The sequence below is a fragment of the Musa acuminata genome, chromosome BXJ3-3 (genome assembly GCF_036884655.1).
Source record: "Musa acuminata AAA Group cultivar baxijiao chromosome BXJ3-3, Cavendish_Baxijiao_AAA, whole genome shotgun sequence".
NCBI classification, from domain to species: Eukaryota; Viridiplantae; Streptophyta; class Magnoliopsida; order Zingiberales; family Musaceae; genus Musa; species Musa acuminata.
In genome coordinates, this window is record NC_088351.1 from 1,518,272 (window position 1) to 1,545,204 (window position 26,933).

The window sequence follows — 26,933 nt, forward strand, 5'->3', positions numbered from 1 at the left end:
TCAACATATATTCCATAATCATCATTACCATGAATTTGAAAAGGTATTAAAAATTTAAATATAACATATATATTTCTCTCAATATTTTGATTCCGTGTGTTTATTCCTTCAGATATGTAAATCCATGTTTTTTTTTGTTTCCTATCCTTGAATTCAGATAAATGCAAATACTACTAATTTAAAAAAATATTTAATATCTTTAAAAAACTTAAAACACTAATTGAAGTTTGTTCTTATTATTATATTGAGAATCAATTAACTTTAAAAAATTAAGTATAATTATTGGTCTATAATCTTTTTTATTTTTTTACAGGGCTCTAAAGACTTTAGAGATGTTTATGTATGCATGCAAATTTAATACAAATTTGCATTCATTCACAACAAATGATTAAGAATATCATAAATTTTTTTTAAATATTTAGATCCAAATTTAAGAAAAAAAATTTATGTTTTAAATAATATAATTAATAAAAAAAAAAAACACCCCAACCAAAATGATAAAATTACGATCGACCCTTATTAATGTTTTAATATTTAAAATCCCATCCAATAAAATTTAATATTTCAAGCATCCATCTTAAGTAATAGACAACATGAGGTTTTTTTCAAAGTCACCACATATTTCAAGGTTGGAAGCAGTATAGCATTATGCAACACAAACAACATGAGGTTTGTTTCACAAACATTACCACCAAAGTTATTGTTCAGGTCAGTAAGACTTGGCAGCATTGATGCAAACCATTTTTCAACATGGCATTGAATAAAAAGTAAAATTACCACAGAATGGACTTCTCTTACAGATTCCTGGTAATCAGAATCTTTAATAGAAAGTCAACCCAGATTTGTTTACTCCAAGCAGCGGCAATATAGAAGTCAACGGTTAACCACAGGCAGCATCAAATAGAAAGGCATGTCAAAGCTACCTGGAAATCTGCTTCTGAATCTTATCTTCATGCTTGAACTGCTTTTCAACCGTTCTCAACAATGTAATTTTCCTTTTAATTCAAGTTCATCAGATTTATTTTTCCCCCTTCCATATAAATCACTCCTGGTTCTTGCTTGACTACGGTCAGAACACAGGATCACTCGAAGAACATGAACCAACAAAGAAAATAAGGACACCTGAACTCGAATCTCTGGGGTCATACCAAGCAACAACACCCCACATCAATAGTTTGAGATGCAATATTGAAGCAAATTTACTTCGCTTCGTCGGTGTCATGGAGAACCAGTGGCCACTTCACTTCAGTGTCACGGTGAACTGGTGGCGGCTTCCAACAATCTGAACAGAGGTATTCAAGGAAAAATGTCTCAACATATGTGCAATCTTTAACACATTTCCCACATTGAACACACCTGCCGATGCAAACGTCACAAGCTCTGCAATGATTAGGACCCTTCTCTTGACAACTCTCTGAAGGGCAGTCATAAACAAGCTTGTATCTGTGACACACCGGACACATTTCAATATCAAGGATGCAGTCATCATAGCAAGCAGGAGATAGGCGATGAATGTGGTAGAACCGCGGGTTCCGAGTTTGGCCTTGCTGACGTTGGTCCACACCTAGCAACATCTTCAGCTCTCCATATTGTTGTGGCGATATAATGAAAAACCCACCAAGCTTGAGGTGCTCTATTCCTGGCATACCTCGGGATTGGAAGGCTTTTAAGTTGTTTATGATGCCATCAATGCTTAGTCTCACACATCCGGGAACACTTAACTGCATAGCCCCAAAGAGAAACAAACATTAATATCATATCACAAAGCCAAATAATTAAAAGTATGGTCAGAAGAAACCTAAGTAGTCTACAGATTACTCTAACCCAAATTATCTAATACCACTAAATAACAGTGACAGAGTCCTCTGGTGATTTATCTGATCATCCACAAGGAAGCTAATAGCACCAGGACTACAAAAGATCAAAAATGCAAAAAAGCAGGACCAAATGCTTTGCTTTTTTCCTTTTCACTAGATATGATTCACAGAAGTGCAAATCCTATCTTTAGAAAGTAAAAAAAATTGACTTGCAAAAAACAAATAAAGAAATTTTCAGCAGAGAAACCTGAAGTCATGCCATGCTCATAGAAATGTAGGAGCTTGACCATAGGGTAGTTACATCAATTTCATCATACACAATATCTTCCCATTTTTCTTTCCACAAGAAAACAATACTAATCAAATCCCTAAGACACAGAGTTAAACTACAAGGAACTGGATAAATAATGAATCATGAGAAATACACAGGCAGGATCCACAAACCCCAAGACTGACATAATTTCAAAGAAGCAACACTAGAAATGGATGACTGGATTTTCAAGCCAAGAAAGTTGTATTCCTAAAACTAAACTGAGCCATGAACTAACAGAACCCTCAACTTCCCCGTATATTAAAACCCTTTAATTCAGTCAAGTTACTAGTAGAATTCAGCACAAATAGCAGTCATTTCAAGACTGCTCAAAACTACAAGCAACTATTTATCAAACAACCTTACACTCAATAGCTCTAGTAACACTCAGCACGAATAAATTGACTGATTATTCATCCACAAAAGTCAAGCTACTGTTAACAAAACTTAAAGAAAAATGAGACATGCATGGTTAACTACAAATTACTAAAGTTAGAAAACGAAATCACAAAAGTAACATACTATTAAGAAAATAACAATCCTTACACATTTTCCCTGATATCCATGTACCATGGAAAACATATAACAAAAGTGACAGATCTCTGGTCCACCTCTCCATTTTCTGAATGATTTTATCACATCTAGCAAGAGGGGTGATAACAAGCCTATGCTATTGACTTCAGTTACTCCCTACTCAGCTATCAACATGCTATGCAGGTCGAGTCCTGAACAAATTCAAGCTAGGGCTAGGCCACGCCCCCCAACCCAACTATAAGAGACATCATTTAGACATATCTTCACATCCGTTTCTGCTAAAATGTTTCACTAAGGCAGAACCAGATAACAATCATCTATTATTCCCATCCAATACGTTTAATTTATCTCTTGTGACTTTAGCAGGAGCTCAACTCCAATTTAGGAAATGGCTACTGGGCCTCAAATTCTTCAATTTACCCTTTCCTAGATATCAAATTCAGTTCTTACACATGGAAAGGAATTACAAGATCACCTGACCTAGAAACACAACCAACTGCTTGTTGGTTCACAGTGAGGAATAACAATAATGACCTGGTGAATAACGCTTCTCTAATGCAGAGACTGCAGACAATAAATCTTACACAGCCTTACCCTGCATGCAAAGAGGCTATTTTCATACTTAAAGCTCCAAACACCCCAAGAAGAATGAGAACCCAGAAACACAACCCATTACTTGTTGGTTCACAGTGCATAATAAGAATGATGACTTAGCACATAACGCTTCTCTAATGCAGGGACTGCAGATAGTAAATCTTTCAGAGCCTTACCCTGCATGCCAAGAAGCCATTTTCATACTCAAACCCCAAACACCCAGATAAGAACGAGAATCATTACTAAGATGCCAACACAAGATCATTTAGTAGGAAGCATCTAATTTCAGCATGCAAAATTGGCCACCTTATTTACCAAATTTATGCTATCAAAGTTGCATATTCATGATAAATAGTCATATGAATCTTATACTTCCTTAGCCACTTTCTCATAATGTTCAGGCCTTATCTTTTGCAATTACCTTTACCATCTATGTTGTAATACTAAATTTGGAATATCTACACATTTAAGGATGACAAAGACATCCAATTCTCCATTTCCCACATTTTTATAATATTCCCACCTAATTAACATATATGCCTTGCATTATCCCTCGTGCCTGGGCTCTGAAAAAATAAGTCATGTTGCCTTAACGTGCCATGGGAATATCTTGCAACCTGGGTGACCAGAAAGTATGCATATTGACCTTCCCCAAAGGCCCAAACCCATATTGATGACAGCAGCATTAGGTCACTTTTTTTTTATACTTTGACAACAAGCAATAACTTTTAGATATTGGGTGAAGAAATAGTCAAAAGACTAGAAGACCCAACACAAAGTAGGGAAGCATGTAATGAAGAAACATATGGAAGCATACTTTAAATTCTTGCAAAAACATTGGAAGACAATCCAGATGTTCAAGAACACAACAATAAGCATCAAAATTTCAGCTTATTGTTTGTAATTTTTTTGCTGTGCTTCTAAAGTAAAGCAATTTGAACACAAAACAATCCAAAAGATTAAAATGCCAAGAGTTAAAAAAATTAAATCTAAAATATAAATGCATTTGCGCATATAAGTCCCCTGTAATAAACTAAACAACAAAAAGGCATATGAGTATCACATTAGAAAATTTTTCCATTGATGGCTAGAAGAACACTAAGTAATGCTACAAAAGTATGTTAATTAGAGCAAAATGTCCACCGCCATTAAATGAAAGGAAGCAGAAGATAGTTTCCCAATCTTCTTAAATAAGTTCATTACTTTGCATGATCAAACATGATCATTCAACTAAACACTACCTCAATGAAAACAATATATCTCTCACCAACTTCATACCACCTTCTTAGTTTTCAAACAATCTTTAAAGATTATAATAGAGTTGATATAGGCCATGGCTTGTCAATAAATATTTTCAACCAAAGGAACAAGTTTTGATTTGTTGTTATGCAACAAAATTGCCACATAAAACTCATACATGGTATCAACATGATAATTTTCATTTCCAATAAGGTCACCAATAAATAGAATCAAATAATCTATAATAAATGAATCACAATGATGATAAATTCATCTCTCCTATAAATTTATATAAAAAATAAATGAACTGTTGTTAAGCAGTATAAATGTAGAGAAAATAAATGAATCATAACACAAGGAGAAAATACTCAAAAATAAACTGAGGATGACGGAAACAGCAAATGGACTTAAACAAGTTTCCTATTCATTAACACTAACCTTCTTCAGCCGAGGACAATTGTCCAACACCAGCTTCAGGCCATCATCTGTGATTTTTGAACAACTTGACATGCTCAAGCACTGTAGATACTCTCGTGCTTGCAGTGTTAGCCTCAGCAGAATATCATCTGTTATCTTCTCACTCAGAGGAGAATTAATATGCATACACCTCCACAAAAGATTATCCCTCTGAACAGCCAACCGCAAGGACCTGCAGACCCCTCCCATCGAGAGGAGACTCTGAACATCCATATACGCAAGACAGAAGAACAGGCCGTCATGTGGCATGCCAACATCTCCGCTGGAGAAGGCTTCTGAATGATTGCAGTTTGAAGATTGTCCGGCATCCGAACCAGATTCCAAGTTTCCAGATTGAGCCTCATGAACAGAAAATTCTGTCAAGCTCTCATTGACCCAGCCATCACATCCTTCCATCCAACCATGATGACAAAACTGGGTTTCAGATGAGTACAACAAAGTCCACCCAAACAAGTCACCGAGCCCCATCCCGAATGGGTCCTCCGGTAGCAGATCAAGCGGATCGTACGCGACTTCGACATCGGCCAACCCACTATCAGTCTCCCAACGAGAGACAAGAGGGCTCCTCTCACATCTCAATCGAGAAGACTCACCATCGGTATGAATACATCGAGTAGAAAATATAGAACAAGATGGGAAATTCAACGCCATGGTACTGTAACCCTAACGCACCCAAATTCAATCTTTTTCAACCCAACTTCTGTACCAAAATCAAAAGAAAGAATTTTGACCTATACTCCGATTTTTCAAAGATTGCTCTTTTTTTATATATGTATGTACCTTGGTAAACCTAACCTAATCTAAATCACAGAACCCCAAGAAAACCCTCAATTTCGGATGGCAAACAAAAAAACCAGCCCCAAAAATTTCATCGAGCCCTCTTGAGCCGGATCCTAAACAGAAAAAGACATGGGGAAAGGGAAGGATCATCAACCAAGCACCAACAGCACCCAGAAAAAGATTAGCAATCTAATCCAACTTCCGACCCAACCCTGATACGTTCTCAAGAACAAACCTTTCCCTCACATCAATTCATATAAACATCAAATTAGACCAACAAAAAAAAAAGCTAAAAAATGGAATTTTTTTACCGGAGCAGATAAAGAAGGATAGCAATTCCACCACAGATCCGAGCAATAAAATCGTACGCTGGGAGGAGAACAACTGATGGCGGAGGGAGAGGAAATCGAAGGGCTTCGGAGAGAACGGAGAAGAAAGCACCAAAGCTTCTATTTCTCCTCTCTCTGCGGCCAGGGGGAAGGGACGAAAGCGTAGCAATCGAAAAAGAACACGACGCGTCGCCCCAATTTAGCATTAATGGGTTTTGCGTACATCACCCTTGCGAAGGCCACAATTACAAATCCATCCCTCGAAGATCCAAAATTCCATCTTAGTTCATGGATTCTAAACTCAGGGACGTGCATGTAAAACTCTTTAGCTTTAAAGTTCGTGTAACATTACACGTTGTGCCAGAGAAGGACTTGATGAAAATAATTACAATGTAATGGGTATGATCGCAATTTAGCCTTTGTTGCATATTATTATTACTACTCGAGGAGGGAAGGGCAGAGGGTAGTCGGAGACGGACACGTGTCTGACTTGAGGCGACGCGGGCGGTTTCTGCTCTCCATGTTTACCGACACGTGGCGGTAGCTCTGGAGTGACCCTGGCCGTTGGATGTATGAAGGATCAGGCGCGGTGGGTTTGGGATGATCTGAGCCGTCGGATCGACGGAATTGATGGGAGGGAATGAGCTCTGTGCGCTCCCGGCCCGCCACGTCGGCAGATAAGAGATGAGCCCTTTCCGCTACGGGTGCGCCGAGCTGTCGTCCACTGTGAGTCTGTGGTTATTTCCACGTAGGAAATAAAAGGGGAGTGGATTGGTGGAAGAAAGATAGGGATGACAATTTCAATCCAATAAATTAAATCTCAATGTTGTGAATATTCATTATTCATTAAATATTCTAATTTTTAGTTGTAGCAAATATTATTAACACAAAGTGCAATATTAATACATAATTTTTTAATTTTATTAAATTAAGAAAAATATTTATAATTTGATGTAGGAGTCATCAGAAATCAATTAGCATGATATTTAAAAGATAATACTTTTAAATTGAAATATTTAATATTTTGTGGCTATCAATAGTTACCGAACAAATATTATAAATAGGTTCCAAACTTTTAAAATCTATTATAAACTCTTAAGCTCTCCCCTAAATTTTTTTTTATCATATATGAATAAAATTCTCAACTCACTCTCATCGAGAAAATAATATCCGACTTAATTTGTTTTTCATGGAAGAAAATATTTGACCTACTTTGTTAAGTAAAAATTAATTAACTCACTTTCATAATATATATATATATATATATAAACTATCCTTAAATGAAATAATTAGTAGATCGGACAAATTATTCAATTTGTTCAATCAAATCACTTTAACCATTCTAGTTTGAAAAAAAAAAAGAAAAGCATGTTTTAATCAAGTAAATTATCTCTCATCATCAAATAATCTATTTGGGATATAAAAAATTAAATGTTAGATGAATCATAATTGGATAAGGTATGTCCTCACATACAATGTATCTATCATGATAAAAGGAATTAAAACATCTGACTATCCTAATCTAACAAAATATATCCTCGAATAATATATAGAGATATAAGCATCAAAATATTCAATGTAACTTAATTATATAAAATATCTCTGATGCATTCATCTAACACATAAGCATTAAAACTCTCTAATAAATGTAAAACATCTCTTCTTGTGATTACATCCATCTAATAATGAATAACTATGTGATACACTCTAACCAAATATGAGATATCTCACTTTGAATTCCTTCATATTCAATTAAGGTCTTATAATGTATCAACATAGTTATTATATTTATACAAATAGGAAACATACCTAATTCCATCAAAACAAAAAAGTATTCCATAATCAATTAAAGCTCTCAGGATCAGACCACTATTTTTGGTTAAAAGGGAATAAAAAACTATACAGAAAAATAAAAGGGTAAGAAGTTGAGAGATAATGGGAATATATTCCATGATTGAGTATTATTTTGGGAAATAAGATAGAGGGGTTTTGTACCAACAAAATTAGATGAGACACATTCCAGAAATGCTAACAACAATAATAAAAGAAACTTGAGTTTGCAAGAAAGATAAAACATCTATCTTGGAATGGAACATATATTACTTCCTCTTGATGGAGTCTCACCACTATGCAATTGATTTCTTGATGGGACTTCTTAGCCTATCTTTTACCAAAAGCTACCAAATCATGACATATTTATGTCTCACATTAACACTATCATGCACATCAGATGATAACAATATCTTTTAACACATTTATATATCATATTAAGTTATGTAATGGAACTCAAGAGTCAGACATACTATTTTATGATTAATTCATGTATTGTATTAAAATAATGTACATTAGATATGACACTCATATATCCTACATTCATGCATACAATTCATGTTAATTGTGCACATTAAAATAATGCAAGTATCCTCCTATTGTCATGTGGGATCAAATTAGGAGTATTATAACTTAATTTTATTCAAGGGTTTAATGTCACAATCAAAATATAATTTAATTTTAGGATTTAAATTACTCATTAATAAGACGAAGGTATTATCAAGACGACAATGGAGGAACAAAATTTGGTATAAAATTTTATAGGAGATTCTAAAATGCACTTGTCGGAAAATTATCAGTTAAGCATGCATTCTTTTGCTCCTCATCGGGGAATTATAACAGAGACATTGTTTTTACATTCCTTAACATAGACCACAAAGACAACTACGAGGTGACAACTACATGATCACAGAAACAGTAATTTAAAGCAAACTTTAAAGGTTTTGGCAATAAACATAGCTCATGATGTGAACCTGTACACAGTATCAGGCTGACAACAGTGAGCACTAGTTTTCTTTCATTCTCTTACAATTCCAATTGAAGGAGCAACACAAAAAGAAGAAAGAGAAAGAAACCCTTTACAAGTAGCATTCATTTCAGCACAGAGAACAGAAAAATCACATCCAGTGAGACAAGAATGAAGGAATTCTTCTTTTGAATTTAGTAGTCTGCTCCTTTTAGAGTTCAGAGATGTACATGAGTATGAAAACCAATCTTCACAAACAACAAGCCCATGCATCACTTTTGATTTTGGATTACAAGGCAAAGCTCCCTGGTATGGACACCAACTGCATTCAACCCTGTCTATGTACATTTCATGAGGCTCCTGCAGCACCATGTGCTTTTAAACCAAGAGCAAAACCAAAGCCATGCAAAGGTACATAGTGTCATACGATCTCTCCTTCCTCAACATCACTCGGAGGAGCCCTTTTAGTTTTACCCTCTTCCTCTTCTTCATCATCCACTTTCATGAATGAACCAGGTTGCTCCATAGGGTTAATCCCTCCAAATCTGAAATCTTCTACATCATCCAGAAAATAATGAACTGGGCACTTCTCATTGAGGGACATGGGTATTCTTCCAGCTGGAATTCTTGTAAGAATTTCCAGATCTTTAAGAACCAGACGGTAATCATCGATCTCCGCTGTCTTCTCCATCTGCAGTAACGTCAAAAGTATCTGCATTAATGTCAAAAGACATTGAAAGAAGATCACCAAACAGAAACAAGTACATGCCTGTAACAAGGCCTGACGTGCCGCTTCCCTCTCACGATCTCTCTTGCGCTTAGCTTCTGCTGCAGCTTCCACTTCAGCTCGTCTACGAGCATCTTCAGCAGCCTTAGCTTCTGCTTGAAGCCTTGCTCTCTCTATTCCCATAGAGAACAAAAGTTTCTCAGCAAAATGAACTTTGATATCTAGCTCAAAGAGAACAAAGGTGATAACCATTGCTACCTTCCCTTCGCTGCGTCTCAATTTCCTCCCTCTCACGCTGCAGTTTCTCAGGATCCCCCCTGTTAGCCTGAGAATAGCAATACACATAAATTGTCAAGAGATATAAAGGAGAAGGCTACATGCCAAGGAGCAAAAACACTGAAGTTGGAGCATATTAACGTCCTCTGTTTATCCAACCTGGTCAAGAGAATTCTGAGCTTTTACAATTGTGTCGGCGAAACGGCTCTTCAGCCAGACTGTTCTATATAGCTTTTCTGGGGAGACTTTCCTCTCAGATGAAGCATGCTTACCCTCTGGACACCCATCAGAATCACCTGATAGGGGCTTTGAATCAACATCCATCTCCGAGGGAGTCAACCCACTCAAAGGTCCTACATGTTGCCAATAACACCAGTAAAGTCAATCCAATGCAGAATGAGGAACAAATATACATTATTTCTTTCCTCTCAAATTGAAAGTTTATCATATCGAGAACTCACTATTTACAACAAATGGCTTTCTTATGTCACTTTTCTCTCGATCGGTACATGCCTTATTTCCTGAATTTTCCTGATACAGAACAACAGAAATAGAAATTTCAAGTTTTTGGATGTTTTAATTCTTAAAATAACACCAGAAAAAGAATGGGCAAGCATAGTGCATAAAAAGAAAGACCAACAAGAGGAGAGGGTATTTAGCTATAAAATAACTTAGGTTCCTCATCCAGGAAGCATTTATACACCTTGCAAAAATAGTGTAATGTTGTTAGACATACCTCGGCAGCACTTTTTGGAATAGAAACCTCATCCTCTGAATCACTTCCACTAGAACTGTTGGAGTCTGAAAATAGAAACATACAACATGAGAATCTATAATAGTTGTCGAAAAAATGTAAAACTACTAAACTTATGTCTAATGCTGTGAAACTTTTCAGCAAAGGTCACTACAAATGATAAACAAAACAAAAGATTTGACTTAACATCGAGAAGGTTAACCACACAGCCTATCTATTTATGAAACAATGGAAATGTATTAATCATAGCTCTCTTCCAACCAATAGAGCCATAGATCAACAGCCACTTTTCAGCAACTAGAAGAGTAATACATTTTACTCCAGCTACAAATATCTTAGGCCATGCTAGAGCAAACTAAGTAATACATATCATTTATGAACAGATGCAGTATTCCATAACATCTGCCATTATTCAGCATAGGAGGTTCCAACTAGTAAAAGGGTCCAAATCAAACAGATTTAGTATAATCATATACAAAAGTGAAAAAGTGCTTGCCTTCTCTTATCACTTCAAAGATATAGTACATAAAATCTGCTCTATATATCCTAATAATCAAACTAATGGAAATGCAATTTTCAATGTGAACAATGAGAGTGCACCATGTTAGTTGTCGTATCGATCTGAACAACCAAGCAAATATTTATGGAATACTTGAAGCAATTGGTCATACCATGCAGGCAGGAAAGAGAACTATAACTATTCCTGTAGTGGAGATCTAGCACTTTCATAACATTCAGCCCACATCCTCTCCACAACTATAGCTAGATATGCATGAAAGAGAATAGGGCAGTAACCGTTGGCATGACACCGAAACTCACAAGCTATGGTCCTCAAAAACATCTTATGAATTTTGCTATGGTCATTTCATCATGATCTTCAGATGAGTAAAAGAAAAACAAAATGATATTTTTATACTTGAAAATTATTACAATAAAAAAATACAACAAACCCAGGCACTCTAACATATTCAAAAACTATCACGGCCCATCATAATCTCTTCAAGGCCATGAAGTTCGACTTAAATGTAATTGCATGAAGATGTTGCTGTTTGGTGAATGGAATAAAACCACTGCGAAATAAAAACTAGAAAATAGAAATTAAATCAATCAGCTAAAAGAAAATGAATTCAAGAAAAATGCACAAATTCTAATGCATGTGAGCATGTACACACCACTAGAAGAATCTGAATCACTACTGGAACCACTTGAACTGCTGTAATCGGTAGTTGCAGCACCTAAGTCCTTTTGTAGCTCCAAAGGCGGGTAGCTAGGCATGGGAGGATCATCATCACAGATATCTACATCCTCATCATCAAGATCGTTGCCTGTAAATGAACAAGAAGACATGCTTAATTTTCAAACCCACATAACTACATCCCGCACTCAAAGAAGCAAATGCACAAGCAAAGAGGTAAACCTTTGCAAGGATGCATCAGTGAGGTGCAGACACCAGTGTCATTCACACGTTCAGTTTTCGCCGGTTGCTGCACCTCTCTTTCCTTTATATAGTTATCCAAAAGCGTCCGTTTGTCATCACAAAAGGAATCATTATGAATTTTGGTTTCCTCAATGCTCTGCTTCATATTGCCACTATGCCATCTCAGAAAATCGATATTGTGATCTGATAGGTCTGCCGAAAGAGACTCCAGGCATCTGTTCAGACTTTGTTTCTCCTCATCCATCATCTTGGATTCTTTCCTCTCAGGCACAGGTCCATTGTAGTCAGTAGGAGGCATTTTCCTTTTCTTGGACAACTCCGACTTATTTGATTGGGTTTCTTTTTCGATATGTGCATCTGCTGCAGCTGACTTATTTTCAATAAGTTTCCACTGAGATTCAAAGAACTTGCTCAATGCAACAGCCATGATATGGACATCATCATTGGGTGGGTTATATGTCATTGCATTCTTGAAAGTAAGCCTCACATCTGAGGCAAAACCCCACGGACTGGAGTAAGCACCCGAGGTTAATTTACTCTTGATGGTACCCAAATCCATTGGACGCTTAATGATAGTGTGATAGTCTGGAATATTCAACTTCACTGCATCCACTGGCTGGTCAAAGACCCAAGCAAACTGGTGTGACATTAATTTCTTGAGAAGTGCCTCGCATTGTTTCATCAGCAAGTCACTCACGGGGACTGTTTTTTGAGGCACAGATTTCCCTGATAACCCACCCGTCATCTGGGGGCCAATGCTCTGACCACGTATCTTCTCACTCCCATTGATCGAAGATGAAGAGCTAATGCCAACAGTTGTCACACTCTTCGAGGGCACTTTCTTTCGGACCATCTGAAAATGTTCTGGCTCTGATCTTAATCTCGGTGTCTTGCTTTTGGAACCAGATTTCTTCGACAAAGAAATCACCTTCAGTGGGGCATTGAAGCCATTGCATCTGTCCACATTTACATCTATGCGTTTCTTCCTATTTGGAGAACTGGAATTGCCAGAGGAATTAGCACGTATTGCACTGCCAGAACCGTCAGATTCAACCATTTTCTTGGAATCATGCTGGCAATCAGGGATGGAGCCGGAACGATATCCTTGAGAGGATCTCGGTGGTTTCCCCTTTGCTTTGGAAGAAAGGACCTGTGAACTTCTCTTCAGCCGCTTTGCTTTCGTGTATTCCAACGCAACTGCAGGTGCCATTCGGTCGGTCCGACGAAACTGTAGAAACTCAAAAGGTCATCCATTTTGCAAAGGTTGTAATCCATTTACTGTAATAAAAAAATTGTTCTTGTGGATTTTATTCTTGTCTGATTGCAGTCTATCATCAAGAAAATCACATCAGCATTACGAACCTTTTAACGAATAGGCGAACTTTACACCAAAATTTCCCCCGTTTACCAATCGACCGCACCGGCAAAAGCAAATCAAAGCTTCTTCTTGTAACACCGGAAGCCAACACCCTAAAAATACCCTAAAATCGCATCCGAGCTTCCCCTTCCCTTTTCCCTCCATCCTAATCAAAAACACATCGAACAGTAGAAACCCTTATATAAAATCAGGAGAAGACGGAGCGAAAACAGTTCTTTACTCTGCAGCGTCAAAACAAAACTCGCAACCAGAATCCAAAAGATTGATCACTCCATCAAGCACAAATTCTTGAACTCGATCCTAAACAAGCGAGGCCATGAACCACGGGCAGATCTCGAAGGAGAACCAAGACGAGAACCCGAGCCGAAATGACGAAGCCACCGTGGATCCTCGCAAGAAAAACCATAGGAATCGTACACTACCTCTCTGTCGCCTTCGCCCGTCGCCGCCTCGCCGAGACGCGCCCACGCGATCTCCGGAAGCCGAGAGACGAAGATAGCGAGAAGATACTACAAGATTCCATGCCCGCCCCTCCCTATTTATATTCCTCTAAGATCGCAGTCGTTCGATTAACTCGATCCGACGGTTCTGATGAGATCTCCGACGGGCGGTCGGAATCCGACGTGTATACGGTTTATGCAGATTCTTATAAGATTCGGATTCGTCGGGATTGGTCGGTATCTTCTCAGAAGCTTCCATTGGTCAGTATCTTCGCCTTGCCATGTCCACTTTGGCATTGACACGTTGGACGTACCACAATGCGTCGGTCAAATTGAGTCTGTGCCTCTTTTCGATGCAACCATAAAACCTTATCAGATTTGGTTTTAGGATGTTAATATTCATTTTCATTTACTTTGCTGCTGCTGCTGCTCCAAGTCAACGCCTCTCTAACTTTGCATAGATTGCTCCAAGTCAACCATAAAACCTTACATCCACTGCTTTCACATTCAACAACATAAACCACAAAGGCAATCTGGGAGACAACTTAGCAGTGACAACACTACATGATCATGATGTGAACCAGAAGCTAACAACTCAGCCTTTGAAGGTTTATGCAATAAACAGAGCTCATGATGTGAACCTGAACACAGTATCAAGCTCACAGAAGTGAGCACTAGTTTTCTTTCAGTCTCTTACAATTCCAATTTAAGGAGTAACACGAAAAGAAGAAAGAACAAAAAGATCCTTTACAATTAGTATTCATTTCAGCATGAAAAAAAAAATCACATCTGATGAGACAAGAATGAAGGATTCTTCTTTTGACTTTAGTAGTCAGCTCCTTTTACAGTTCTGCGAAGATGTATATGAGTATGAAAACCAATCTATCTTCATGAATAACAAGCTCATGCATCGCTTTGATTTCGGATTACAAGGCAATGCTCCCCGGCACAGATGCAAACTGCATTCAACCCTCTCTATGTACATTTCATAAAAGGACAGCTCGTCATCTGGTACCTTTCATGCAGCTAGTGCAGCACCATGTCCTTCTCCTAGGAGGAAGAACTTGACTTCTGATCCCGAAGAATGTCATCCACTTCATCTTCTTCATCATACACTTTCAAGAATAGCCCAAGTTGCTCCATCGGGTTACTCCCTCCAAATCTGAAATCTTCTACATCATCCAGAGAATGACCTGGGCACTTCTCATCGAAGGACATGGGCGTTCTTGTAAGAATTTCCAGATCTTTAAGAACCAGATGATAATCATCTATCTCCACTGTCTTCTCCATCTGCAATAATGTCACAAGTATTTGCATTAATGTCAAAAGAATACATAGGACAAAGGATATTGAAAAAAGATCACCAAACGGAAACAAGTACATGCCTGTAACAAGGCCTGACGTGCCGCTTCCCTCTCACGCTCTCTTCTGTGCTTAGCTTCTGCTTCTGCTCGTCTACGAGCACCTTCAGCAGCCTTAGCTTCTGCTTGAAGCCTTGCTCTCTCTATTCCCATAGAGAACAAAAGTTTCTCAGCAAAACGAACTTTGATATCTAGCTCAAAGAGATTAAAGGTGATAACCATTGTTACCTTCCCTTCGCTGCCTCTCAATTTCCTCCCTCTCACGCTGCAGTTTTTCAGGATCCACCCTATCAGCCTGAGAATAGCAATAGATATAAACTGCCAAGTGATATAAAGGAGAAGGCTACAGGAAAAGGAGCAAAAACACTGAAGTTGGAGCAGATTAACGACCTCTGTTTAACCAACCTGGTCAAGAGACTTCTGAGCTTTTAAAATTGTGTCGGCAAAACGGTTCATCAGGCAGGCTGCTCTATATAGCTTTTCTGAGGAGACTTTCCTCTCAGATGAAGCATGCTCCCCTAAAAGTTCCAGAGGACAAAGATAAGCACACTTGAATCACTAAAATATCTTATAAATTCATGCTTACCATCTTGACACCCATCAGAATCAACTGACAAGGGCTTTGAATCAACATCCATCTCCGACGGAGTCAACCCACTCAAAGGTCCTACATTTTGCCAATGGCACCAGTAAAGCCCATCCAATGCAGAACGAGGAACCAATATATTTGATTTCTTTCCTCTCAAATTGAAGGTTAAGCATATCAAGAACTCACTATTTACATCAAATGGCTTTATTATGTCACTTTTCTCATGATCTGAATGTGCCTTATTTCCTGAAGTTTCCTGATACAGAACAACAGAAATAGAAATTTCAAGTTTGAATGTTTTAATTCATAAAATAACACCAGAAAAAGACTGGCCAAGCATAGTGCATAAAAAGAAAGACCAACAAGTGGAGAGGGTATTTAACTATAAAACAACCTATGTCCATCATCCAGGAAGCATTTATACACCTTGCAAAATAGTGTCATGTTGTTAGACATACCTCGGCAGCACTTTTTGGAATAGAAACCTCATCCTCTGAATCACTTCCACTAGAACTGTCGGAGTCTGAAAATAGAAACATTCAGTCAGAATCTACAATAGTTGTCAACAAAATGTAAAACTACTAAACTTGTGTCTTATGCTGTGAAACTTTTCAGCAAAGGTCACTACAAATGATAAAGAAAACAAAAAAATTGACTTAACATCGAGAAGGTTAACCACACAGCCTATCTATTTATGAAACAATGGAAAGGTATTATCCATAGCTCTCTTCCAACCAATAGAGCCATAGATCAACAACCACTTTTCGGCAACTAGAAGAGTAATGCATTTTACTCCTGCTACAAATATCTTAGGCCATGCTAGAGCAAACTAAGTAATACATATCATTTATGAACAAATGCAGTATTCCATAACAAAAAAACACATCTGCCCATATTCAGCATAGGAGGTTCCAACTAGTAAAAGGTTCCAAAACAAACAAACAATTATAATCATATACAAAAGTGAGAAAGTGCTTGCCTTCTCTTATCACTCGAAAGATAAAGCACATAAAAGCTGCTCTATATATCTTAAAAATCAAACTAATGGAAAAGTAATTTTCAGTGCAAAAATGAGAGTGCACCATGTTAGTTGTCAAATCGATCAGAACAACCAAGCCAATATCTATGGAACACTTGAAATAATTGGTCATACCATGCAGGCAGGAAAGGGAATTAACACTACTCCTGTAGTGGAGATCTGCGCCTTTATAACATTCTGCCCACATCCTCTCAACTAAAGCTAGATATGCATGAAAGAAAATAGAGTAGTAACTGTTGGCATGACACCGAAACTCACAAGCTATGGTCCTCAAAAACATCTTATGAATTTTGCTATGATCATTTCATCACCAGCTTCAGATGGTGTAAAAAAACAAAATGATCTTTGCATACTTGAAAATTATTACAATCAAAAGACACAACAAACCCAGGCACTGTCTAACATATTCAAAAAACTATCACGGCACATTATAATCACTTCAAGGCCAAAGTTCTACTTAAATGTAATTGCATAAAGATGTTGCTGATTGGTGAATTGAATAAAACCAATGTGAAAAAAAACTAGAAAACAGAAATTAAATCAATCAGCTAAAACAAAATGAATTCAAGAAAAATGCACATATTTTAATGCATGTGAGAATGTACACACCACTAGAGGAACCTGAATCACTACTGGAACCGCTTGAACTGCTGTACTCGGTGGTTGCAGCACCTAAGTCCTTTTGTAGCTCCAAAGGCGGGTAGCTAGGCGCAGGAAGATCACCATCACAGATATCTACATCCTCATCATCAAGATCATTGCCTGTAAATGAACAAGAAGACAAGCTTAATTTTCAAACTCACATAACTACGTCCCACACTCAAAGAAGCAAATGCACAAGCATGGAGGTAAACCTTTGCAAGGACGCATCTGTGAGATGCAGACACCAGTGTCATTCACACGTTCAGTTTTCGCCGGTTGCTGCACCTCTCTTTCCTTTATATAGTTATCCAAAAGCGTCCGTAACTTGAAGAGTGTGTCATCACAAAATGAATCAATATGAGTTTTTATTTCCTCAATGCTCTGGTTCATATTGCCACTCTGCCAGCTCAGAAAATCGATAATGTGATCTGACAGGTCTGCCAGAAGAGACTCCAGGCATCTGTTCAGACTTTGGTTCTCCTCATCCATCATCTTAGATTTTTTCCTCTCGGGCACACGACTATTGTAGTCAGGAGGAGGCATTTTCCTTTTCTTGGACAACTCTGCCTTATTTGATTGGGTTTCTTTTTCAATACGTGCATCTGCTGCAGCTAACTTCTTTTCTATAAATTTCCACCGAGATTCAAAGAACTTGCTCAGTGTAACTGCCATGATATGGACATCATCACTGGGTGGGTTATATGTCATTGCATTCTTAAAAGTAAGCCTCACATCTGAGGCAAAACCGCATGGACTGGAGTAAGCACCCGAGGTTAATTTACTCTTGATGGTACCCAAATCCATTGGACGCTTAATGATAGTGTGATAGTCTGGAATATTCAACTTCACTGCATCCACTGGGTGGTCAAAGACCCAAGCAAAATGGTGTGACAATAATTTCTTGAGAAGTGTCTCACATTGTTTCATCAGCGCTAAGTATGTGTCACTCATGGGGGCTGTTTTTGAAGGCATGGATTTTCCTGATAACCCACCCTTCAGCTCGGGGCCAATGTTCTGCTCACGTATCTTCTCACTCCCATGGATCGAAGATGAAGTGCTAATGCCAACAGTTGTCACACTCTTAGATGGCAGTTTCTCTCGGAGCATCTCAATATGTTCTGGCTCTGATCTTAATCTCATTGTCGGTGTCTTTCTTTTGGAACCAGATTTCTTGGACAAAGAAATCACCTCCAGTGGGGCATTGAAGCCATTGCATCTGTCCACATTTACATCTACGCACTTCTTCCTCCTTGGAGAACTGGAATTGCCTGAGGAATTAGCACGTATTGCGCTGCCAGAACGTTCAGTTTCAACCATTTTCTTGGAATCATGCTGGCAATCAGGGATGGAGCCAGAACCATGTCCTTGAGCCGATCTCGGTGGTTTCCCCTTTGCTTTAGAAGAACGGTCCTGTGAACTCTTCTTCATCTGCTTTGCTTAGTGCATTCCAACGCAACCGCGGGTGCCATTCGGTCAATCCAACGAAACTATTGACATCAAGCATTCAAAAAATTGGAAAAGGTTATCCATTTTGCAATGGTTGCAATCCACTTGCTGTAAAAAAATGTTCTTGTGTATTTTATTCTTGTCTTTTTGCAGTCTATCATCAAGAAAAGCACATCGGTTATAAACTCAGAGACATACATACATTATTCAGAACATTTTTTCCAATAGGCGATCTTTACACTCAATTATGCACAATTGCGCCAGAACTATCACGGATATCAACTCGTATCCTACACCAAAATTTCCTCCGTTTGCCCATCAACCGTACCAGCAAAAGCTAATTCTTGCAACACCGGAAGCCAACACCCTATTATAAATACCTTAAAATTGCATCCGAGCTCCCCCTTCCCTTTTCCCTCCATCCTAATCAAAAACACATCGAACAGTAGAAACCCTTATATAAAATCAGGAGAAGACGGAGCGAAAACAGTTCTTTACTCTGCAGCGCCAAAAGAAAACTCGCAAGCATAATCCAAAAAACTGATTACTCCATCAAAGACAAAATATTCCTCCAATCCTAAACAAGCGAAGCCGTCAGACGACGGGCAGATCCGAGGAAACCAAGATCCAAGTCGAAGGAGAACCAAGACGAGAACCCAATCCAAAATGACGAAGCCACCGCGGATCCTCGCAAGAAAAACCACAAGAATCGTAAATTACCTCTCCGTCGCCTATCGCCGCCTCTCTCTCTCTCTCTCTCTCTCTCTCTCTCTCTCTCTCTCTCTTTCCCGCCTCGCCAAGACGCGCCCACGCGACCTCCGGAAGCCGAGTGACGAAGAGACCGAGCAGATACTACAAGATTCTGCAGCAGCCTCCCGTCGCTATTTATATGCCACGAGTCGGTCCTTTGTGGAGAGATCTCAGCCGTTCGATTAACTCAATCGGACTTAGACCGACGAGTTTGAAGTCCTCGATTTCCGAGGGAAGGTCGGAGCCGCTTTTGAATCCGACCCGTATACGGTTCAATTACAATATTTATTTAAGACTAGTATTCTTTTCGTAGAAAGATTCGGATTCGACGCGTGTCCCGTTTCTATTCGCGAAATATATTTGGACTTCAACAAAACAAGATTGATTAGTTACTGAATCTTAGTTCAAGATTTGATCGACCGTAACACAATTATTATTATGTACTAAGAGATATTTGCATCCTTATTTATAAACTATTAGGAAAGGACTCGATTTATTTTATAAGCTATGTATTGTTGGCAGCACAAGTCATCAAATTAGTAAATTGAAAGTCAACGCAGTCTCATAGGTCTTGTAATATAAATGGAGCCTAGTTTCATCAGATTCTTAGAAGAACATACCACATATAGCTATCATCAATCATACTCGAGCAACTATTGCATTTTCTTTCCAAGGAAAAATTTAAATGCATGGAACACAAAAGAAGTGAGTTTTTTCTTGTCCAAGAAAAAAGGGCATGCATGCATTGTGGAGATTTTATGACATGAAAATTCTTGAATAACTGCTGGCATACATGACATATATAAAAGGTTTCTCCAAAAGAACATCAATACTCCTTTTCTTTTAATCAGAACTCCAGAATTACCAAACAGGAAAGTGACAAAGTCAATGTTACATATTTCACTCGAATCTCAATGAATATAGCATACATCAGAAAGTAATATTGACTGCCTCGATTTCAAAGTAAATGTCGTTGGTTGTCGTTGCCATTAAAACCAGGTAGGAGACTCCATCATCAAGGGAGTGATTTCTTTGATTCAGTTTATTTGGTACACCATTTTGAGCTATGTCAATTCTTCCCCATATCAACCAGGGCAGAAGGTGAATTGTGTTTCTCTGTAGCATTTTCCTGGCTGTCACCGTCTTCCTCAACCTCATCATCTATAAGGGATCCTGTTCGCATGAGCTCCTTTACCTTCCGGAATTCATCATAATGTGCCTTCCGGTGCTCCTTGAAACTTAATCTTGCTTTATCCATCTCAGAATCTGATATAAATCAGGAGTTAAAATGGTGAAGTTATCATTGACGTATTTTGTTCGCCAGTTGGAGTTGGACAAAACTATGGTAACAATAATGCATGCAAAAGACAGCCAACATGCAACCCTTGGATTAGTCACATGATCCTGGAAGACATCAACCACTTGCCCATTTGGGTTATGGCATGACAAATCAGAGGACAAAGTAAAACAAGGGATCATGCGAGGACACTGGATTTATGCACCACAACATGAGTACTGCTTTTGACACCACCAGTACTAAAATTTTTTTCCAGGACTAACGTTATGAGTCAAGATAAAAAGAAAAAGAAAGATTTACAACAAAGTTCACATGAGTTAGTAGGTTATAAACAAATACAAAGTTGGGAAAACAGAATGAAAGACGAAGACCATGCATCAGTAATAGAATCATGATATATTTGGGAAGTATGAGCATCTGTCGAGCCACAAAATTGAGAAATTATAACTAAAAATGCAACTAATATTTGCAACTAGATGATGAAGGCTGAAGCTAAATATTTGAAAGAAGTACCAACCAACCTTCATCTTCATCCATGGCATTGGCTTCATCTCCTGAAGAAGGCCAACCCCTATTCTCAAAATACCTTCTGCTTGGAGGAGCCACATTATCCAAATCAGTTTGAATATCTTCTTCGTCATCCAAGCATTCATCAAATGCATGTCTTGGTGACAGTGAGCCTGCACCAGCAAATACTGAGTATTTTAATATATTTATTTATAGTCAATCATTAGCATGTTACATGATACAAAATTAAAAATGGAATTTAGATCAATCAAGCTTCACAAATAGACCATCATCATCCACCCTAGGGTGAAAGGGTGTCTTAGGTTCGGTAATTTTCTGCCTCACTGGTTTATTTGCTTCAATCTCAAACAAGTTTGCCTCATTCCATGTCACTCGACTCCTGAAAACAACGATAAGAAAAAGGGGTATACAACAGTTAAAAGGAAAAGACAAACAACCATTTCAGCAACACAACACACTGTAAATCCAAACAATTTGAGAAACAAGAATCTGGTTGCTTTCCAAAAATTTTATATAATTAATTGAGCTCATAAAGGATCTTCTATTTGATCACGATATTATCCACTAAACCTAATTCCTTTTGCTATTCTTTATAGTCTGTTGACGTGTTGCATAAGCATGACCAAGAACAAACTTCAACAGTCCATAAAAACTGGAAAGGGATAAGGCAAGATGATCTTTAGTTCCTTTTATACCAGAAAACAAGACTGTCAGAAGGCAGAAACCTTAATACCAGATCTCAGGGGCTACATAGTCATATATAGATAAAACATAAAAGCAAAAAAGGAAAACAAAAGAAGAGAACAAAAGACTATAGGACCAGGAAAAAGGAAAAGTAAGATAAAAAAGGGTGAACCAGCGTATGAAAATCCTGCCAATGCAGGGCCTAGAGAAGGTCAATATACATAGCATTATCACTGCTTCCATGATTCGAATAATGTTCACCAAAATGACAAAGAGACAACCTTATAATTGTTCCAAGGCTGGCCCTCAAAAAATAGAACCAAGAACAACACAAAATTAAGGTGATGTGAAATGTGAATATATATTTGAAATTAAAAGTCGCAAATTTGTCTCTGTTCAGATATAAGATATCAAGGCCTTTGCTCTCCAAACTTTGATCAAGTTTATTTGGCCCCATTTCATCCTGGCCACACAAAAGGGAAGATGCAGCTAGATCCTTCAAATGGTTTTATTAAGGTAGACATATTCAGACCACTCTTTTGATGGTTTGAAGTGTAAAATATATAGATTTATGCCTTTTCTCTCTCTGTCTGTTCTTGCATCAATTAAACTCCTTTTCTCAATGAACTTTAGATCACTTTCTGTCTTCTCATATTTAATTTCACTCCATCAAACCAGTGGCTTTTATAATTTCTTACGCAATCTCATTTCTCATTCCATCTCACCCTATTTCTCTCTTGGAGTAGACATCCATAATATCCCTTTTCTTCATCAAATATCATAAAAATTTTAAGTGTATCTTCATACTAACAATAATAAAATAATATTTTACTCTTTTTTTTCGACAATATTATTATTTGTAAAGTATAATTACTTACATTGGCCAAAGCAGCATAAAAAACACATCTATAATTCAGTTATGGTGGATGATATTGATGATTGAGCCTAGATCAGCATAATTTTTCAGTCATCACAAAGACACATTAATTGGCAATACATAAACCATGTTGCACCTAACCTGATATCTCTGCAACTTAATCTATTAAAAAGAAGTTTTATTTTGAACCCTCCAGTTTCATGATATTAGAATTTGAACCTCAATTATCAGAAAATATTTCTTCAATATGGATTCTCAATTAGGTCACATCCCACTTGGCGTTGTTAATTTGTGTTTTTAAAACTTACTTTCCCTTGGATTTAGTACATTAACCTAGTCTACTCATAAATCACCTCAACTTATATGGGAATTATAGAAAACACACTATGTCTAAAACACTGATGGTAACAAAGAAAAAGATGCAACACCATTGTGGCTAATACACCTAGGACTGAATAGAGATAGAGAATAGGAAGTAACGGGGAGATGACTGATTGTGATGGAAGTTGGAGTCTTCCGTAGAATAGAGGATCAAAGGGGACAGGAGGAGTCTATTCATAAATCTAATAAATAAGGGTATTTTGTTCATTTTATTTCAAGAGATACTTACTACATGTCAAACTAAGTATAGTCCAAAATAGCCCCTTTTAGCTAATGTTAACATTCTACAAGTTTGGTAATTATATTGGGCAATCCAGGGGGAGCAATGTAATTTTCAATAAATTAAATCTTCAACATATGAAACTTTATCTTTGTTGAATATAGTCCTACAGTACTTATAAGTAGAGTTCTTGTTCATGGGCTAAATAATTTTATATTTCAATAATATATCCATCTAAGATATTCCATTTTTCTCATTCTTTAAATTGAAATTTTTTCATGGTTATAATGAAATCTAAAATAAACATCTAACAGCATCATCAGAATATATTATATCCATCATCATTTATGCAAGGATAAGGAAAGTGAAAGTCTTGATGCATTGAAGTACATATTCTTTGAGTAATCCAATATAAGTGATGTGGTTTAGAGACTTCATATGACTAATAGCAATATCATGCTACCAACATTCTACTGATTCTTCTTGAAAAGAAGAAAAATGACAGAATAATAAATCATCAATGCCCAAAACGCCATTTAAGACATTAGTACTAACCCCATTCTCCGTAACCTTAGATCCGCTTGTACAACCAGAAAAATTCTTGAATAGTCCTTGATTTACCTGTACATGTGAAACACATAAAAAGTGTTAACCACAAGTGATTAACATTCAAAGACATTTCTAAAGGTGTCCTGAAAAAAGTTAATAATAACATAAATAACAAAAATCCTAATAAATAGTTGGAAAATTAAAGAACTTAAGTAACTTCTAGTAGTGAATTAATAACCCCACCAGATGGCAGTGTGTGTGTGTGAATAGAAAACATTTATTTAGTAAAAAAAAATCAAGCTAAGCTAAAAGCCCATACAAGAGGCTGTGTGGATAGAAAACATTTGATCAATTTTGGCTCACACAAAGTTTCCAAATGGACTAGCTAAGCTAAAAGCTAAACATGCCCTTATCATTCAACAGATAGTGAAAATAGATTGTCAAGAACCAGTGAACTGAAATAGTGCTTTAAAACCCACACTGACATATCTGCAACTCGACCCTCAAACTCAAGGTTAGTTGCCTATGCCCCTTATCTAAACTAAGACAACAAATCTAGCAAAGCCAAAAAATGTCCCTGCACTAATGTTTTTGGCAAAGGAAATGAGCAGCAACTCTAAAAAAATTACAATGACAAATAAGAACATTGTCAAATGACAGTCATCAGCAAATGCATGGAAGAAAAGCCAGCAGATATGATGGAGCTCAAGGATCCATCAAGGACTGTTGAGCAATTGTTAGTTGCAAAAGGTTATTCATCAAATTGAAGGCGTTATTTCTCTACATTGGTATATCATCCAAGTCAGACTGACTTCTGAAAAAGGTTATATATGAGCTGCTATTTTTGGCTAATTGTCCACATCATGCATTTTTTTTGTTCACATTGAATTGTTGCTCTTGCAGTGATGACTTGTATATTGCGTGCTAGCATGTTATATTAATAAAGTGATAAATTTCAATGCTTCAAAACCTCCTGGAGCTTGTTAAATGGTAATGAAACTCTTGGAGCTTCTACTATAACTCTAAAAGCTATGTGTTAGAACTTGGAACTTGAATTAAAATTTCCAAACCATCATGGCTATGAATGCAGCATCATTTCAATGGTTCATATTTCATCATGCATCTAATAAAATCTCATTGGAACAACTATAACAAATGCCCAGTAAGGAAACAAAGAATAACACAACTTGTGGTCAGTTAGAAAGCAGAAAGAAGTTTAGATCACAGAAAGGCCTCCTTTAAGAAAAATTAAGCAAGAAAATGAACTATAAAATAACAAAAGACACTAAATAAAAGAATGCCTGCAACAAAAGAAATTCATAATCATTATCCAACTTTTTTGCCTCCCAGACAAGGTCCATCATCAAACACAACTCGCAACCAGGAACGCTGCTTGGAAGTTCAGATGAGCTGGACAATTTAAAGAAAAGTGGAATATCCCTGATGGACCAAGGACATTAGACACACAGAACACAAAAGAAGAAATATTCTCTTGGCAGGATGCCATACCTTTCCACTGCAAACATAGATATAACATATGGAAGAGATGTCAAACACTGTTTACATCTTAAAACTCACAAGCTTCTCTGCATATGTCAACATATACATACTCCCATCTAACGTGCCCTAAATAGAAATATAAGCTATAACGTGATCTACCATGGAATTAACCATGTAAAGAAAAGGGATAACGGAAGATTTAACCAATTGAGACTCTAAATCCCCAAAAAAACCTAATCTTGGAAGAAATACCAGACATCTTCAGTAGTTTAAACTAATTTGCTTCCATGATCACGAGAACCACCATTCGCAGCATATCCACAAATTTGGTAACTATTCAACTCCAGTCCCAGAACAAAAGATCACTGACAACATCCAGACCATCCAAATCTAAAAGGAAGTCCGCTAAGTATAATCAACGGATGGGGGAAAAAACCTCTTTTTACTTTACATTCTTCATGAGGTACAACATCAATAGAGGAAACAAATTAGAAATTTAAGCATCATGATTCCTGCATTTTGCTTCTTGAGCAATCAATCGACAGATTAAGACGCGGCAGAAGCACATTATTTGCTTCCGGTTCCGGGAATCGAACCAAAAGGAACATAATTACAGAAAAAGAAGACAAGAAAAGGAAGACATCAGATCATGCGAGGAAAAGAAGAAATAAGAAGAAAAATGACCTGAACGACGAGCAGGCAAATCGTGGACAGCAATTGCGTGGTTATCGGATGTGATTTATACTTCTCCTCCTTGAAATGTTCTGGTTCCTGGAACAGAAAGAGGCGTTGGTTTTGTCAACGCGACGATGCGCGTGGCTCAATCAAGAGGTGGTGGAAGATCGGACCCGGTCCACGACTGGTCCAATCAAATCAATAAGACCCGGCAGGACCGGACCGTACCGGCTCAGCTCTATCTCCAATTTAGAATTGGGTCTTCTTTTTTGTCAGAATATAATAAATTATAAATGATTTGAAAAAGAGTAAACACGAATTTCAAAGAAGTAATAAATAATTAAAGAACAAAATGACTATATATATATATATATATATATATATATATATATATATATATATATATATATATATATGCTTATATATTTTGTATGGTGTCAAGTTATGTTGTTTGGGTCAAAATTGGATGGGACTAAACTCATCCGACTTGCATCTCAAATATGAG

General features: G+C 37.4%; 4 protein-coding genes and 1 pseudogene across 4 annotated transcripts; all 5 read right to left on the bottom strand.

The window, feature by feature from the left end:
* Positions 1–619: 619 nt before the first annotated feature.
* On the bottom strand, positions 620–6,266 carry LOC103977099 (F-box protein SKIP14). Its single transcript, XM_009392518.3, has 2 exons — positions 4,933–6,266; positions 620–1,721 (listed from the first exon to the last, which is right to left on the bottom strand). The coding sequence occupies exons 1-2, from the start codon at positions 5,620–5,622 to the stop codon at positions 1,200–1,202; spliced, it is 1,212 nt and encodes a 403-aa protein (XP_009390793.2). The 5' UTR covers positions 5,623–6,266; the 3' UTR covers positions 620–1,199.
* Positions 6,267–9,187: 2,921 nt separating this feature from the next.
* On the bottom strand, positions 9,188–10,227 carry LOC135632946 (transcription factor GTE9-like). The gene is made up of 3 exons (XM_065141866.1): positions 10,040–10,227; positions 9,863–9,929; positions 9,188–9,777 (listed from the first exon to the last, which is right to left on the bottom strand). Exons 1-3 carry the CDS (start codon positions 10,202–10,204, stop codon positions 9,299–9,301), a joined length of 711 nt encoding a protein of 236 aa, XP_064997938.1. The 5' UTR covers positions 10,205–10,227; the 3' UTR covers positions 9,188–9,298.
* Positions 10,228–10,324: 97 nt separating this feature from the next.
* On the bottom strand, positions 10,325–13,375 carry LOC135633819 (transcription factor GTE10-like). The gene is made up of 4 exons (XM_065143756.1): positions 12,052–13,375; positions 11,807–11,959; positions 10,617–10,681; positions 10,325–10,411 (listed from the first exon to the last, which is right to left on the bottom strand). Exons 1-4 carry the CDS (start codon positions 13,280–13,282, stop codon positions 10,325–10,327), a joined length of 1,536 nt encoding a protein of 511 aa, XP_064999828.1. The 5' UTR covers positions 13,283–13,375.
* Positions 13,376–14,750: 1,375 nt separating this feature from the next.
* LOC103977378 (transcription factor GTE9-like) lies at positions 14,751–18,990 on the bottom strand (annotated as a pseudogene).
* A 1,537-nt stretch (positions 18,991–20,527) lies between these two features.
* Positions 20,528–26,577, bottom strand: LOC135632950 (protein phosphatase inhibitor 2-like). Its single transcript, XM_065141871.1, has 5 exons — positions 26,438–26,577; positions 24,260–24,325; positions 21,809–21,921; positions 21,536–21,694; positions 20,528–20,983 (listed from the first exon to the last, which is right to left on the bottom strand). Exons 2-5 carry the CDS (start codon positions 24,262–24,264, stop codon positions 20,787–20,789), a joined length of 474 nt encoding a protein of 157 aa, XP_064997943.1. The 5' UTR covers positions 24,265–24,325; positions 26,438–26,577; the 3' UTR covers positions 20,528–20,786.
* Between the last annotated feature and the right edge of the window lie 356 nt (positions 26,578–26,933).